At 51.0% G+C, this 17,437-nt stretch overlaps 1 protein-coding gene across 1 annotated transcript in view; it reads left to right on the top strand.

Moving 5' to 3' along the window:
• ZC3H7B (zinc finger CCCH-type containing 7B) overlaps nucleotides 1–17,399 on the top strand; it is a 65,570-nt gene extending 48,171 nt beyond the window's left edge. Inside the window, exons 19-24 of the mRNA XM_024200423.2 lie at nucleotides 4,587–4,720; nucleotides 10,462–10,567; nucleotides 13,417–13,525; nucleotides 14,674–14,807; nucleotides 15,584–15,747; nucleotides 16,954–17,399. Of these exons, the coding sequence (XP_024056191.2) occupies nucleotides 4,587–4,720; nucleotides 10,462–10,567; nucleotides 13,417–13,525; nucleotides 14,674–14,807; nucleotides 15,584–15,747; nucleotides 16,954–17,146 (840 nt within the window). The 3' untranslated portion in view covers nucleotides 17,147–17,399. The remainder of the gene's footprint in view (nucleotides 1–4,586; nucleotides 4,721–10,461; nucleotides 10,568–13,416; nucleotides 13,526–14,673; nucleotides 14,808–15,583; nucleotides 15,748–16,953) is intronic.
• Nucleotides 17,400–17,437: the final 38 nt, after the last annotated feature.

The following is a 17,437-nucleotide window of genomic DNA, read 5'->3' as shown; positions in this document are numbered from 1 at the left end:
GGCTCCCGCTCACCACTGGAGACTCCCCTTGCCGCTCTCACCCTAGGAGCCAGAGATCTCCCAGCAGGGCTGGTGAGTGCGGCCAGGGAGGGGGGAAGGGTGTGGTGGAGTGAGTGTCTGGGAGATGTGCGGGGGGTGCTGGGCTGTGAGGGTGTGGAGGTCGCTGGGCAGTGGGGGAGGTTTGTGTGTTTTGGGCTGCTAGGCAGTGGGGGCCTGTTGGGGGGTGCTGGGCAGTGAGGGAGATCTGTGTGTGTTAGGGCACTGGGGGTCTGTGTGGGGCATTGTTTAGTTGTGGTGGTGGGGCTGTGGGGAAGGGCACTGGGAGGGAGGGAGGAGAAATCTGTGTGTATTGGGAAACTAGCGAGTGGGGGGTTCTATGTGGGGTGCTGATGTGTATTAAGAGTTACCAGCTGGATTGAGGACTGATAGATCTGGACAGAGTTTATATTGAATGGGCAAATGAAAAAGATCGCAGGGAAAAACAGTAAGGTTAGTTTAGCCGTCTTTGACATTTCGACCAATAAGGAAATTAAAATGCATTTGTAATTACATATCTTATTCTTGGCTGATAATCATTTATTGATATTTTTTAGGAAAATTTTCAATTTAAAACACAAACTTTTGTTTTTCTTTTACTTATGATGTCTATCTGAAAACCCATATAAATTGACACAAATTGCAAATTAAAACTTTTTAAATGTATAAGCATTTTACTCACTTGGGCGCATTTGCCTCATGGCACACAAATTTGAACTCTGCTTCAAAAATTTGCACAGAAGAAATTTTTCTTTTACCTTAATTATACTATCTTAGGAACCCGCTATAACATAGTACCAAGGTTCAATACAAAGTCATATAAAAGTTATACAAAAATGCATAATGCAGAGATTTATCTACAACTGCATTGATTGACTGCTGTGTGCAGTAATATAGTGACCCCTGGACCTACAGGCTTCCACACACCGTCAGTGCCTTGCTAGTGTGCCATGCGCCGTGAGATATCTCTTCTCTTTGTGTGTGACTGTGAGTGTTTCCCTTGTGTGTGAATTTATTCAACAAAATCTTGAGCCTCATAATGGATACCATGAGTGAAAAGAAAAAGAGAAAAATAGAATCAGAGCACAGAGTTTTCAACACTGAATGGACGAATAAATACTTATATACTATTTCCAAAGACAAAATACTGTGCCTCGTGTGTCGCAAAACGTTAGCCGTTCCGAAAGAATACAACCTTCGGTGGCACTTTGAAACTAAGCATCCCAATCTCGCCAAATTGAGCTCAAATGAAAAAATAATTAAAGCAGCCAGTTTAGCGAAAAACCTTAGTAGAGAACAGCAAATTTTCAAGAAAGTGAGCACTGAGAACGATACAGTTACTAAAGTAAGCTTTAAAATTTCTAAGGAAATTGCTGCTGCTGGGAAATGCTTGACAGAAGGCGAGTTATTAAAAAAGTGTATGTTGATTGCTGTATCTGAGTTATGTCCAGAAAAGAGGGGAATATTTGAGAATGTCAGTCTATCACGCATGACTGTACGGAGAAGAATAGCTGACATTTCTACCAATTTAAGTGATCAGTTAAAGCAGAGAGTCAGTGAATTCTGCTTTTACTCCCTAGCTATGGATGAAAGCACCGATTTAAAAGACACCGCCCAACTTCTTATTTTTATTAGAGGTATTGATAAAAACTTTGAAATTACTGAAGAACTTGCTGGCATGTGCTCCATGACGGGTCGCACAACCGGAAAAGAAATCTCCAGTGAAGTGATAAAGTGCACGAATGATAAGTCGGGATTAGATTTCACAAACTTGGTGGCCATTTGTACTGATCAAGTATCAGAGGGGTAGCCGTGTTAGTCTGAATCTGTAAAAAGCAACAGTGTACTGATGGTGCTCCAGCTATGTGCCAAAAAAATGTTGGAGCAGTTACTCTTCTTGAAGAATTTATCGGAAGAGAAATAACCAAACATCACTGCATTATGCATCAGCAGGTTTTGTGTAGCAAAGTCTTAAAATTTGAGCATGTAATGTCAGTGGTAGTTTCCATTGTAAACTACATCCGTTCTAGAGGACTAAAACATAGGACATTTCGAGCCTTTCTTGAAGGGGTAGACACCGAGTGCAATGACTTAATCTACCATACAGAAGTGAGGTGGTTGAGTCGAGGAAGAGTGCTCCAGCGTTTTGTTGCTTTGAAAGAGGAGGTAGCAAAATTCCTAGAAAATGGGCCAATAAAATTCCCAGAGCTTGAAAATGAGTCCTGGAATCAAGATCTCTTTTTCTTTTGTGATATTACAGCACACCTGAATGATCTCAACATTCAACTTCAGGGAAAAAATCAACTTATATTTCAAATGTGTGCAGCAGTGAAAGCTTTCAAAATGAAATTGAAACTTTTCAGAAGTCAGCTGTCAAAAGGTGAAATGTGTCACTTTCCCACTTGTGCACAGCGTATCCCTCAGCACAAACACGCCGAGTTAGGAGAAAAATACGCAATGCACATCATTCTTTTGATTGAAGAATTTGACAGAAGACTTACTTTGTCTAAAGAAGAAGATGTCCAGTTGAAGCTGATTGAAGATCCCTTTTCTGTGGATCCAGAGGAAGTGCCACTAGATTTGCAGTTGGAGGTTATTGAACTTCAGTGTTCAGCAGTTTACCGAAATAAGCACAGAGAAAGCAGCTTGTGGGACTTCTACAAAAGTCTGGACAATGAAGTTGCACTGAAAATGTTCAGCATTTTTGGACGCACTTACATATGTGAACAAACATTTTCCATCATGAACATGAATAAAAACAAGCAACGTTCTTCTCTGACTGACGACCATTTGGAAGACATTATGAAAATATCCACTTCAAATATGACCCCCAAATGCGACAAGCTTGTTGTCGAAAAGAGATGTAATATTTCTCATTAAATTTGCAAGGTAATTATGAAAAGTACAAATGTTTTCTTTCAACGGAACAGATGTTTTTAATTTTTCCATGATTAATAAAAAAATTTAAAATAATTTAAAAAATTGTTTGATTTAATTGAAAAATTCTTAATAAAGTATCACACACCCTCCCCCCCAAACCTTAGCTGTTTCGGCGGGGCGGTGCTGGGGAAGGAGGGTTTGTTTCCGCGGGGCTGGGCGGTGCTGGGGGGGGGGGGTTTTCCCGGGGGCCGGGGGGTTTCGGCCCTCAGCTGTTTTCTTTGGAGTAATATGGCCCTCGCCGCTTTACGAGTTGTGCAGGCCTGGTCTATAAGGTGCCACAGGACTCTTTGTCGCTTTTGATTAAAACCTGCTGCTCATGGAGATTGTTTGCCTCTGTCGTCTCTCTGGTAAATGCCCAGCATAAGAAAGTCAATGCGGGACAGCTGGTGCAAGCTGGTTAGCTGGCACAGGCAGACAGTCACATGTACTGGCACAAAATCATTGGGCTCCACAGCCTGCTCGCCTCCAGGTGCGCTCCTTTGGAAATTTCGCCTTGGCTCTGGATTCTTGGCTGCACCCCATGTGGTTGGCTGCTGAGTGTAGCTCCTTGCATCTGCATTTGCTTTTTCCTTGGGAAATGAGCTGTAGACTCAAACATCACGTGTTCCCTGTTGTTACAGATCTAAGTGCCCAAGTTAGTGGCGCAAATTCAAAATGCAACTCTGCTGTAAGTGCGTGGAAGAGACAGGTACAGAATTCAGGCCTCTTGATTGCAAATTATGTATCTTAATCATATGACCGTCCTTGTCCCTTGAGAGCATATGAAAGGACTACGGACATTTTGTGACTCTTTCAGCTAGGGATCGTGATGTAAGGGCTGTGAATTCTCAGGCTTCGGGTCACATGTTGGTTAATAGGCTGGTGGGTTCTGCAACTCAGGGCACAGGAACCTCAGGGGTGGAAAGTCTGCCCACAATGGAGTTTAGAGGCACAAGGTGGGGCCTACATCATCCAGCTGTGACCCAAAAGTGGGTGGCAGTGGCTGGATGTAGTGTGGCCAGGAGACATGTTGATTCAGTGCAGCCCGGGGGGGCCTCCTCTGCTATCAGAGCTCCTAAGGGGCCCAAACTGTGACTTTAAACTGCTTTCTCCAGATAGACAACATCCCCAGGAGGTTCAGTGCAGATGCCCCCCTACCCTCCCTGAGAATGAATCCCCATCCCTTGTCTGCAGCTGCATCAGTGGGCCCGGATTGAACCCTCGGTCAGTGCTAGTGGTGTGTGTGGCCTGTTCATGTGCATTGTGAGGTGGTTGTCTCTTCCTCTGAAGACCTGGATTTGGCCACTGTTAGAGAGAGGCTACAGACAGGAGGGATCAATGGCCCTATATCATATGGCAAGAGGTAGGAAACTAGATCAAACCACTGGTCCGATTAGTCTGATCTGGTATCTTGATGGACCAATGGCTTGTACTGCCAAATGAGAGCTCAGTCTGCCTCTGTCTTGGCTTTTATGCTATGCACTTTGCTGTAGTGTACAAGTGCCTATGGGGAAAGGCGTCTATCCCAGGGCAAACGCGTGCATGACCCTGTGCCTGTACACAGTACTGACTGGGGCAAGGTGTTGAGGTCAGTTTGCCTGAATCCTGTTTATTCATGTGATCCTTCACAGGCTGCTCCCCGGGCTCCGACATCAAGCAGCTTTGACCTCCAGATGAAATTTGTGTGTGGCCAATGCTGGAGGAACGGGCAGGTGGTGGAGCCAGACAAGGACCTCAAGTACTGTAGTGCCAAAGCCCGCCACTGGTGAGTGCTCTTGTCCTCTCTTCTGTCTCCCCCTAGCCTGAGTGCAGGATTTCCCCCTGCCATATATTCATTCTCCAGTGCTTTGTACAGGCTACTTTGAAATATCTGTGAGGGCTTCCATCTTGGCAGACTATTCCCTTGGGGAGACTCTTCCAGTTTTATAGACATCACCATTAGCAAGCATTCTTCTTCGAGTGCTTGTTCGTGTCGATTCCATTCTAGGTGTGTACACACCCACGTGCCTGGTCGTCAGATATGTTTGCCTTAGCAGTATCCATAGGATCGGCTGTGGTACCCCCTTGAGTGTCGCGCTCATACATCGGTATATCAGGTGCCACCAGCCCTACGCCCTCTCCGTTACCTTTTACTGCCCGGGGTGGTTAGTTGGAGCGCCTTTCCTTGCATAGCAAGGGCTCGCAGTTACGTTTCTTCTGACTTCGAGCCTTAGGGCCTTTAAATAGTTGTTCATAGTAGTTGGTGTTAAGTAGCTGTTAAGTGTAGTTAGAAGTTAGAGTCCCAGCGGGGACTTCGCCCCAGGCGGGGCATGCCCCAGTTTCCAGGGTTTAAGCCCTGCATGGACTGTAACAGGCCTATGCCTGTAAGTGACCCCCACAGCAGCTGCCTCAAGTGTTTGGAATCACATGTGAAGGACAAGAGTCATATTTGTAAAAAACTTTGACCCAGGACTCAGAGTGGGATATTTGTTCGCGGGCTCTCCTCATGGAGGCAGCCCTTCATCTTCTTCCGAGCCATCCCGCCAAGACTCACCTAGTACCTCGGCCTCAGTGCACCCCTGGCACCGCTCCCCATCGCCGGTGCCCAGAAAGAAAAAGAAGCAGCACAGCTCCCCGGCACCGGGCAAGAAGGGCCATGGGGCATCTGGCAAGGACCCAGTTTGGGCCACTCTGGAGCCATGTGGATGTGCCCTCCCGTGCCACAGGAAGCGGCAAAGGCTCCCTACAAGGGCAAGCCAACCGCTAAGACCCCTCGGGGCAGTGGAGCTCCACCAATGCCCCGAGACAAGGCAGCGCTCTCCATCTCCGCGCTGCAGATCTCTGGCATCACAGCCCAGATCCTCTGGGGCTCGCCCGCAGTCATCGGCACCACGATCGCGGTCCCCACCATCTCAACGCGGATCGCCTGTGGGAGGAGCCGGTCTCCATTCTACCGTCACCGTTCACCCTCCCGCCAGTCATCCTCTCGGCACACATCTTGGTTGCCTGCCCCATGGGAGTACTCCCCATCGCGATTCCGGTCCCCTCGATACCGGCACCGATCCCCCCCCACTCCAGACACCGGTCTCCAGCGGCAACGGTCAGCAGGCAGACACAGGCAGCGACGGCCCCGCTGTGGTCACCGGAAGGGGATTCCTCCGGCACGGAAGGGCAGTTCAGCCCCTTGTCAAGACCCCACCAGCGCGTTTGGGCACTTGAGGCTGCATTGACATCTACGGCGCTGCCTTGGCAGCATGGCCAGTGGCCAGTGCAGTGGCCTTATAGGAGTGCGTGGGGCATGTCAGTAATGACGATGACCCTTTTGCACTGCTCATCTGCCGCCACCTCGGAGCAACAGCTGGCGGCACTGGGTTCGGTGCATGAGACCCGCTTGGAGGTTGGGGTAGAGGAGACAGCATCCACCCCAAAAAAAAAACCCTCCCCAATGGGGGGATGATGCCCTGGAGCCTCCCCCAGCGGTACAGTTGTTGTCCTCATCCCTGGATGAGGCTGTTGCGGGACCCTCGAGGGCCAGCCCGCCAGACAGTTTTAAAAGAACACCAAGCCCTGCTTCGACGGGTAACCGAGAACTTGGGCCTAGAAGTGGAGGAGATGGCCGAGCAGGTGAACACCTTGTTCAATATCTTCTCAGCCTCTACCTTGGCACGGGGTCCTGAAAATTGCCAAGGCCCTCTGGCAAATCCCATCGTCCATCCCTCCCACTCCAAAAGGGCCAGAAAGAAGTACTTCGTCCTGGCCAAAGGGTTCAAGTACCTTCATACCCATCCACCTCCGGGCTTTCTGGTTGTCTCTGTGGCCAACGAAAAGGACAAGCAGGGACACACCAGTTCAACTCCCAAAAATAAAAAGGCCAAAAGACGACCTTTTTGGGAGAAAAATTTATTCAACATCCAGCCTGCAATTCCAGGTGGCGAACCAACAGGCCCTCTCTGTCAGGTACAGTTTTAACTTGTGGGACTTTCTCCATAAGTTCAAGGAGTTTCTCCCTTAGGGTTTGGCCCAGGAATTTGGCACCCTGGTGAAGGAGGCACCCTGATGGCGGACTCAGTAGCTAGGGTGGTTGCGGTGGTCATGAGGCGCAGCTCCTGGCTTCATCTCTCGGGACAGGCCGGCGGTCTGCAGACCTCGATCCAGGACCTCCCATTTGATGAGAAGAGTCTCTCTTCGAAGCAGACTGCTGCGAGGCTGTACATGTTAAAGGACACTTGGGCCACCCTTCGCTCGCTGGGCATGCATATGCTGCAGTCTGCAAGGAAGCAGTTCCAGCTGCCCCCATCACCAAGGCCTTGGCAGCCTCATCAGGGGTGTGCAAGGAGAAGGGATAGAGACACAAGCTTTAGTCGTCGCCGCCTGCTCACCCGCACAGCCCAGCCTGGCAAAGCGTCCCAGGGCCAGAAACACTCATTTTGAAGGTGCGCTCGAGAGCAATGCCCCAGTCAATTCCCTGGATCCACCTTGTTCTTTCCTCAACCGTCTCCATCCCTACCGTTCAGTCGCGGGTCACCTCAGACTGCTGGGTGCTGGACATAATATCTCAGGGCTATACTCTGCAACTTTCTTGCCCCACCTGAAGGGCAGGGTGGTGCAGATCCTGACGGACAATACTGCCGCGATGTATTACATCAACAGGCACGGCGGTGCCAGGTCTTCGGCCCTTGTCAAGAAACTCTCCACCTTTGGGATTTTTGTGTGTGGCATGCCATTCATCTGGTAGCTGCGCATATGCCCAGAACCAGGAACGTCATAACAGATCACCTTAGCAGGACTTTCTCGTCTCGCCATGAGTGGTCACTCCATCTGGAGGTGGTCAGCATAATCTTCCAGAACAGAAAATGCCACATGTTCTGTTCGATCCGGGGGATGCACAGGGACTCCTTATCAGACGCCTTTCTCATTCCATGGTCGGGGGCGCTGATGTGTGCTTTCCTGCCAGTGCCGTTGGTTCACAGGGTCCCTGTGAAGATCAAGCAAGACAGTGCAAGAATGATCCTAATAGCCCCTGCGTGGCCTCGCCAGCACTGGTTCGGCACGTTGTTGAGCCTTTCAGTAGCCACCCTGCTGCAGCTGTCCCTCTGGCTGGATCTGCTGTCCCAGAACCACGGCAGCCTTTTGTGCCCGAACCTGGTGGCACTGCACTTGACGGCTTGGCTACCGCATGGCTAAGCGCGGACAAACAGGCAGGTCTTTCTGAGTAGCAGGAAACCCTCCATCAAAGCGACTTACCTGGCCAAATGGAAAAGGTTCACGTGCTGGGCTTCTGAACGGCGTATCTGAGCCGAGGAGGCCCCACTGCAGGAGATCCTGGATTATCTGCTGCACCTCAAACTCCAAGGTTTGTCCCTGTCATCGATCAAGATCCACCTGGCTGCTATCTTGGCTTTCCATCCTCCATTCCAAGGCAGGTCGATCTTCGCTCGTGACGTGACAGCATGGTTTTGAAAGGTCTGGAGTGTGTCTACCCGCACATCCAGGATCCCATCCCTCCCTGGGACCTGAATCTCATGCTGTTGAGGTGGCCGGGGCCTCCTTTTGGACCTCTGGCTTCCTGCTGTCTCCTGCTTCTCTCCTGGAGGATTTCGTTCCTGGTTGTGATAATGTCAGCCCACGGGGTGTCCGAGATCAGGGCCCTTATTTCAGAGCTGTCCTATACGGTCTTCTACAAGGATACAGTCCAGTTACGACCGCACCTGGCGTTTCGACCTAAGGTAGTTTCCCAGTTTCATACTGGCCAGGACATATATTTACCCGTCTTCTTTCCAAAGCCTCATACGTCAGATAAGGAGCCCAGGCTACACACCCTGGACGTCAGGAGGGCGCTGGCCTTCTACGTAGATAGAACGAAGCTGTTCCGTAAGTCAGCGCAGTTGTTCGTTGTGGTGGCAGACAGAATGAAAGGTCGCCCAGTGTCTGCTCAGAGGATTTTGTCCTGGATCATGGCCTGCTTCCACCACTGCTATGAACTGCTGAAGGTGCCTCCGCCAGCAGTTGTGACGGCACACTCGGCTAGAGCGCAAGTGTCAGCGGCCTTCCTGGCACAGGTGCCAATCCAAGAGATCTGTAGGGCCGCTACCCGGTCGCCTGTCCACACGTTCACGTCTCAGTGTGTGCTTACCCAGCAGGCTCGAGATGACGCTGGCTTTGGCAGAACAGTGCTGCAAGCTGCAAGACCTTGAACTCTGAGCCCAGCTCCATTGATACTGCTTGTGAGTCACCTAGAATGGAATCGACACAAGCAAGCACTCGAAGAAAAAACGGTTGCCTACCTTTTTGTAACTGATGTTCTTCGAGATGTTGCTCATTTCCATTCCATTACCCGCCCTCCTACCCCTCTGTCGGAGTAGTTGGCAAGAAGGAACTCAGAGGGCATAGGGCCGGCGGCACCTAATATACCAGCGCATGAGTGCGGCACTCAAGGGGGTGCCACAGCCGGCCCTACAGATACCGCTAAGGCAAAAATATCTGACGACTGTGCATGTGGTTGCCACACACCTAGAATGGAATGGACATGAGCAACACATCTCGAAGAACAACAGTTATGAAAAGGTAGGTAACTGGGTTTTTTCTGCAGTCAGGTTCTATTATTTATCATTTGTATGCAGGGCCCTCTTTGGGCATGGCACTTTGCAGAGAGAAAAAAGACACAGTCCCCTCTCTAGGAGCTTACAAGCTAGGCTAGAGGGAGCCTCCATTTTCCCTTTGTTCAATTCATCCCATCTCTCCTAGCTATACTCAGCTGGAGCACCCAAAACAGTTCTTCTCCAAACTTGTTTCCAGACATCAGCTGTTTGTAGATGGCAATCCTATCGCTATTGGTTGTAATTTTAGCCATGGTATGTACTTTACATCCTTTTTAAATGAGCCCTTTGATCATTTTTGTTGCATTTCTCTGAAAGGCATCCAATTTGTCTGCCTTGTTCTGTGAATGTGGTGATCTAGGAGAGGTCTCAGTGCGACATAGAGAGGGACGGTCACCTTCCCTTCCTGGGATGTCATTTCTCTGTCTGTGCTGCATTGGCCTGGATTTTTTTTGCCACAGTACCCTCTTCAGATCCTTTTGTAGGACATTGTGGAAGAGTGATCTGCCTAACTGTAGGATCTTGTTCACAGTGCCGTGTCTGTGTGTAAGGACCTGCAGTTCTACAGCAGCTCTCGCCCTGAAGGGTCCCAAAGTGTGTGGTTTTTTTTGTTTTTTGTTTTTTTTTACAGACTGTATAGACCAGGACCGGTTCAGCCACCCCTGGGGATGGAATGTGGGAGGTGTTCAGTACCTCACAAGAAGTGGGGGGAGCAGGGGGAAGCAGGAGGAAAGGCTCCCTTTTGACTCACCCTGTAGAGCTACAGTCTGTTCTTCTAGTGTGTCTGCTGTAGTTACCTGTAGCCCATGGCTACCAGCCAGTGCGAGGGGCAGGCTGAGTGATGGTTCTGGTGTGGTGATGGGATATTTTAAACCCCCTTTGCTTCCCCTCCTGCCTTTTTGTTTTAATTCCCCCTCTCCCCGTTTCCTAGCTGGACAAAGGAGCGTCGCGTCCTGCTGGTGATGTCCAAAGCAAAGAGGAAGTGGGTGTCCGTCCGACCGCTGCCTTCCATCCGCAACTTCCCACAGCAATATGATGTAAGCCCTGTACCCCTTCGCGGCTCCAGAATCCTCCCCCTTCCTATCGCAACGCTTCATGCACCGAGCATGGAGCCAGTGCTTCGATGCTCTTGGGGCAGGTGCTTTGTAAATGGACAGGTGGGTAGGTAGACGTAGACCCAGGTGAAAAGCAGAGACCAACTGAAAACGAAGAGAGATCAGTTCCATCTCAAACAGCCAGCTCCGTGGCATGGTATGAAAGGACCCCTGCAACCAGGTTTTTGACACTGCTCTTAACACCATCACCACCTATAGGACTGGCCGGCTCAGGGGATGGGGATGGGGTCTAGCCCTTCTCCTTGGGTCACGCCTTTCCAGGCCAGGTCACAGGTGGGGCAGTAGGCACAGGATAAGCTTGTGTTGTCCCTGCTTTTGCTGTACCTGTTCTGCGGGTAAACCGAGCGCATTAGTCTCCTAGGCTTCCAATCCAGCCACTTCCACCAGTTTTTACAGCTCACTTGAAAGGTGATTTGGAAACAGATATTAAAAAAAAAAAAACACCCCCTAAATTAAAACCCCAGAGCCACGTGAAAAGCTGTGAAGCCCACTCCCAGCTCAGCATGTGATAGGAGGTGGGATAGCGCTCTTCTCCTTTCTGCCTCAGGGGGGGAGGAGATCGGGACAGGCCCCAGCCATGGTTAACGGAGAGCTCCCCTCCCCTCAGTGAAGAGGTGTCTGCCATCTCTTAATCTAGAGCCAGAGGGGAGCCCATGTGAAAATGCTGGGGGTCCCCTTCTCCTGCTCACAGCCAGGGTAGCTATAAAGCACCTGCGACCTCTCAGTCAGTCGGATCACTCAGCTGCTTGAGTGTGTTCTGTTGCCTCACAATAAAAGATTTCCATGTGCTGCCATGGCAGTCGCAGGCGGTGCCTGGGGGAGTGGGAGTTTCTTCCTAGAGCGGCTGCTGACTTCTGGGAAACTGTCCTGGGTTTTTCAGTCTGTTTCTAATCAGATTTTGTCTCTCCCCTCTCAGCCCAAAGCCAAAATCATGTGTGTGTTGGCGGCGGGAGGGGGCGATAGGTCAGACTAAGTTGCTGCTGAGATGTCACCCAGGGGAGATCCCAGCTGTGGGGTGGGGAGAGGGGAAGGGTGTGGACTCGCAGCTTAGCTGGCTTGGGGTTTTTTTGTCTTTAAGATTCCCTGTAGTGCAAAAGGAGGCATGAGCGCTACGGGAAATGGGAGCCAGCGTCTGGCAGAAGAAGTAGCCCTTTGTTTTCTCCACCATGCCTCCATTAAAGAGCCTGTGACAGGGAGGCATGGCCAGGAGAAGGCTAAGGCCTGCCTGTCACGTGGCTCAGCGGGGCTTTTAGAGGAAGGGGAGGTGCCCAGTGGGAGAGCTGCAGAAGGAAGGACCCCTGGGCGGGGGCAGCACACGTGCTCTAGGGCGACAGCTTTTGTTTTGTGAGTCTGTAAACTGTGTCCTGAGAAAAGGGCCTGACGAGAGCCTTGGGCGTGGCTTTGAATTTTTCCTGAGCTCGTGAGGGAGTCATGGACCTGTGGCCCCCAAACGCTGCCGCCGGCACTGATGTCACTGGAGTGTCTGGGGTTTTTTTCCCCTCTTTCCTGTGTAGGTGCATATGTGTGGGTAGTGTTTGCTGGGGAGTGAACCCTTCGGTTTGTTCCCACAGTAGGCAGTGCATGGGCAGCAAGAGTGCAAGCTTCCCACCCCGGCCCTGCTGCTGTCTCTCTCGCTTCCAACGGGTGAGAGAATGGCTACGTCTCCAGTGACGCCTTCAGGCCCTGGCCCTTCTGCTGAGGCTGCAACAAGGGGGTCAGTGTGTGTCAACAGCGGGGGTGGTTTTTGCAAAGTAGACATGCCCTCATCCTCCCCCCCCTCCCCTCCCCGGGCTGCAGTGTCAAAAATCTCTGCATTCAGGTGCTTCCGAAAGGCAATTTCCTTTCTTCATACCATGCCTTGCTCATTTCATGTGGGGCCACATTGCAGCTTCCTGGTGGGTAACAATTAAGGGTCACTGCTGATCTGGGCTGGATTCCAGCCATCAGCTTAGTCAGGGCTAGCTTGACAATTTGCAGGGCCTAAGCTGCTGAAATGGGGGGGAACCCAGCTGTAAGTTTTCTCCACTTCCGGTCCGGTTGCTGGAAGAGGAGACAGGATCTGGGAGGGAGCTGTTTCCTGGTGCTGAAGTGGGAGATAAGGTCAGCCGGTGAGTTGTGAAGGAGGCAGGGCCCCAACCAGCTGCTTGCTTTGGCTGTGCATAAGGACAGCCATGAATGGAGAGGAGCGGCTCTGTATGCCACCCTCCGTTTGCTGACTCTCCTTGGTAGGACTGTTTACAGGGAGAAAGGGGGAGAGTGTGTAACTAGCAAAGGGTGGGCTGGACGTGTGCAGGGAAAGCTCTTTGCAGTTCTTACTAGAGTTTTGTCATTAGGAACTTTTGCTCTGAATCAATCTAAACTCGCCTTGGGCATCTCTCCACTTCCCTCTGATAGCCTCTCCCCCCCCTCAAGACCTTCATCCATCAGGCTGGAGAGGACATGGGTGAGAGTCCCCTTCAGACGCCGCTGCTGGGTTAGCAAAAGTTGCTTTCCACCACCTCACCTGGCTCCATGAGTAACCTTACCTGTAAGCGGGCCAGCCGTGGGCTTGGTGGATAGGTAGTGAGAGGACAGTCACTGAACTCAAGCCTCCTGTACGTTTATACAGAGATCTCATCCCTCAAGTCTTAGGGGACCCAGGGAGAAGAGGCACGAGTGATCAGCAGCACCTGCTCAGTGCCTTTGCTGGTTGGTCTGCCCCTTTCTCTTTCCCTAACCAGAAGGGTCTGGGTGGGGCGGGGGGCTGTGTTTTCTTTTCTGTCTCTTGACAGCTGTGTATCCATGCACAAAATGGCAGGAAGTGCCAGTATGTTGGGAACTGCTCCTTTGCCCACAGCCCTGAGGAGAGAGACATGTGGACCTTCATGAAAGAAAATAAAAGTGAGTGGTGAGATGGGGGCAGGAACAGGGACGCTGAAGAGCACAGGGTGTGTTACGGCTCTTCTCCCCAGCGTCCCAGAGCTGGAAAGGACGTTGAGCACCCCCGCCTTTCCAGCAGGAGGGTGAAATTACTCCAAAAAATGAGGCTCTCAGAGCGTGGGCTAGAGCTGTTCAAACGCCAGCCACGCGCAGCTGCGCAATCACCCTTCCGCCAGCGCACCCGAGTCCTGCACCCAGTGCTAGTCCATTCTCGCCTGCCCGCTCCACAGCTCTGCTCTTCCTCTGCTAGGCTAGCCCTGGCTCCATACACCTCACTCCTGACCTCTGCGCCTGTCCTGGCCTCTCACCTAGTTCTGCTAATGTCCCTCACGCCTAGGCTGCAGCAGTCCCTGCTGATTGTGTGAAAGGTCGTACACAGGTGTGTGAACTTTGTGTGAGGACCCCGTTGGGCAGTGCCCCTTACAACCAAGCTTGTCCTCACTTGTTAATAGTTCTTGGAAATATAGGTGGGCACCACACCCCATGGTCTTGGCCAAATTTCTTCTCTTCCCCTTGCCACCTCACTCTCCCACCAGTGTCATGAGTTGTAGAGCTGGCCAAAATGCTTTGGCTAATGGAAATTTTGCTTAAAAAAATTAATTTGGGGGGGGGGGGGGGTCCAAAACTATTCACAAATTTGGGTCAAATTTGGTGAATAGTTGTGGCCAAAAAAGAATGTCCTCCCTCCACCCCCCGGTCAGTGTTTGGATACTTTGTTTCTGAAGAAAATGTCAGTTTGAATTAATATTTTGTTTAAAAATCACAACATTTGAAACCCAAACAAACTACTACTTTGTTTTGTTTCGTCTCCTGCTTTGCTGCAGCAGGAGGTGAGCTATCCAGTGAGAGGGACCAGGCTCAGATCTGATCTGTAGGTTTCAGAACTCTGCCTCCCTCCCCCAGACCAAGGGAAAGAGATTTCTCTACCCAGCCTCTCACCTGAGGAGGTAACCGCACTGGAGAAGGAGTGTCTGTAACTGAAGGAAATGTGGCGGGGGAGGGCTGCACATTCAGAACACCAGATCTGTACAGGTCCCTTGTTCTGAGTGTGTCCATAGTGGGTGGGTAGGTGAGTTGCCTGGCTGACCTGGCTGATTCCCTCCTCGCAGTATTGGATATGCAGCAGACCTATGACATGTGGCTAAAGAAACACAACCCTGGGAAGCCAGGAGAGGGGACACCACTCACGTCGCGTGAAGGAGAGAAGCAGATCCAGATGCCCACCGACTACGCCGACATCATGGTAATATCTCTCCTCCCTTTCCTCATTCTGACATCTCCCCCTCTTTCCTGTGCTTCCCTGCAGGAGTCTCTTGAGAGGAGACTGTGCTGATTGGAAATCCAGTGAGGTTGGAACGCTCCCTTGGGAAAGAGCCTGTGATCTTTGCCAGCTAGGAGGAGGGCAGCCAGGGTAGCAGTGATGAGGCGGGAGGGCATAGGCCTGGGTCAGCAAGGCTGCTCCAGGACTTTCCTGTCAGTTAAACATGTTTTTATCCAAGAGTCAGCTGAAACTGTATCTTACGCATCAACTCCTGCTTCCTGGGCTCCCGCCCTTCCCTGGAGCCCTGGAACGGCAAAGCCACGGCTGGCCATTTTGAAAAGAATTGGGTTGGGGGTGAGAGATCTGTGGGGTTATAACTGGCCCACCAATGGGTGGGAAGAGAAGTAGGGGGAGAGTGCAGAGGCAACGTACTAATGCGTGGCAGAGGAGAGGTATGGGGAAGGGGGATGGGCAGGCCACTAAGGTCTGGAGAAACCATATCTAATTGCTCCACAATCCCTCCTATGGCTGTTCTAAGGAGTGATACTGGTGGGCTCAGACAAAGAATCCAGTCCTGTCCCCTGTGGCCAGCAGTTTGATGTTCCCAACACTGATATGTCAGGAGAGGGAAGTGCTGGGTGGGGTGGGGAGACCCTGGATGCTGTGGCGGAGAGGGGACATCCCTTCCTCTCCACTCCCCAGTGCTGGGAAGGTCAGCATGGGCACTGCTAATGGGCTGCTCGGTCTGTGCCGGTTAGATGGGATACCACTGCTGGCTGTGTGGGAAGAACAGTAACAGCAAGAAGCAATGGCAGCAACACATCCAGTCAGAGAAGCATAAGGAGAAGGTTTTCACCTCTGACAACGACTCTAGCTGCTGGACCTACCGCTTCCCCATGGGCGAATTCCGGCTCTGTGACAGGTACCGCGTGCGCCACACCTCCGTTCTACACGGGTTCGCTGCCGGTGAAAGGAGAGCAGACCTGGTACCGAGTCGGTCTGCTCCTAAATGGGGAGCCCCAAGGAACTGCAGCTCGGGGGAGTTCTGGGAAGGTCAAAAAGTGGGAGACGTTATTGGGAACACCCCCTCCAATAACGCTTCAGAATCAAGCTCACACCCCCTTCCCCCACCTAAAAGTGATAAACTACAAAGCTCAAAGGCATGAACGATGCTTCTCCAGCCTCACACGGTCTGTCTATACTTTGGGAAATGAAAGAAACTTTAACCCAACAGCCATGCCACCCATGACTGTGGTGACGTCAGATCTCACAAGCTAATCAGAGCCTGGCTGGGTCCTTGCTTGTCTGAGACACCTCTTTGGGAAACCCAGCTGCTTCAGTAAGTGGGTTTAGTGTCTCACTAGAGTGCCCCTCTCTCTTTTGTCCATGCCTCAAGATGATGATACGAGGCATTGTGCTGCTGGAGGTGAAGTAGAAAACTGAGGTCCTGATCACTCATGTCTGTTTCAAGATCCCATGGCATTTTTTTCAAGAGTAGGGCTGTCCAACCCTAAATGTTAGCCCAGTTCTAACTTGGCAGCCCTAAATCCCCTTTTAGTCTCAGTTGGGTATGGGTATGTCTCCTCTTGGCCAAAACTGTTATTGCTATACTCTGGGTACATCTTCACTACCCGCCGGATCGGCGGGTAGTAATCGATCTATCGGGGATCGATTTATCGCATCTCGTCTAGACGCGATAAATCGATCCCCGAACGCGCTCCCTGTCGACTCCAGAACTCCACCAGAGCGAGAGGCGGAAGCGGAGTCGACAGGGGAGCCGCGGCCGTCGATCCCGCGCCGTGAGGACCCAAGGTAAATCGATCTAAGATATGTTGACTTCAGCTACGCTATTCTCGTAGCTGAAGTTGCATATCTTAGATCGATTTCCCCCCTCTCCCTCCCCCCTGCCCCCCAGTGTAGACCAGCCCTAAGTTAAACAACCTCCAGGCATCACCCCAGAGGTGGTGGCTACATTTCTGCATTCAGACAATGAGCCCAATACAGGGAGAGCGTTTGTAAAGTGCTTTAGAATCCAGCACAATGTCAATGCTAGAGAAATGGAGCAACCCTTTAAACCCTGCCCCTTAAAAATAAAATAGTCCAGTGAGTTGTGTTTCTCTCCTGGCAGGTTCCAGAAGACCAAGGCCTGCCCTGAGGGGGAGAAATGTTGCTATGCTCATGGCCAGGACGAGCTGACCGAGTGGCTGGACCGGCGGGAGGTGCTGAAGCAGAAACTGGCCAAAGCTCGCAAGGACATGCTGCTGTGCCCCAAGGATGATGACTTCGGCAAATACAACTTCCTATTGCGGGACGGCGTATAGTGGGGTGGGGGGACCTGTTGACTGGAGAAACAGAAGCAAGTTTTCAAAGGGTGAGGCTGTGGCAGGGCAACTGAGAGACATGTATCACAAAGAGAACTTTTTTTTTTTCCTTTTTGTTTCAAGATTACCAATATGATTTTCTGGTGGTGAATGAAATTGTGAAAATTGTGACCCGATTCCTCTGTGGCCAGTGAATGCCGAGCTCATAAAGTTTCTTTTCTATCTTCTTTTCTTTCCTTATTCTCTGCCCACCTTCTTTTTTTTTTTTTTTTTTTTTTTTTTTTTTTTTTT

Source organism: Terrapene carolina, unplaced genomic scaffold, assembly GCF_002925995.2.
Source record: "Terrapene carolina triunguis isolate 2854851 unplaced genomic scaffold, T_m_triunguis-2.0 Scaffold247, whole genome shotgun sequence".
NCBI classification, from domain to species: Eukaryota; Metazoa; Chordata; order Testudines; family Emydidae; genus Terrapene; species Terrapene triunguis.
This window is presented reverse-complemented; position numbering and strand designations above follow the sequence as displayed.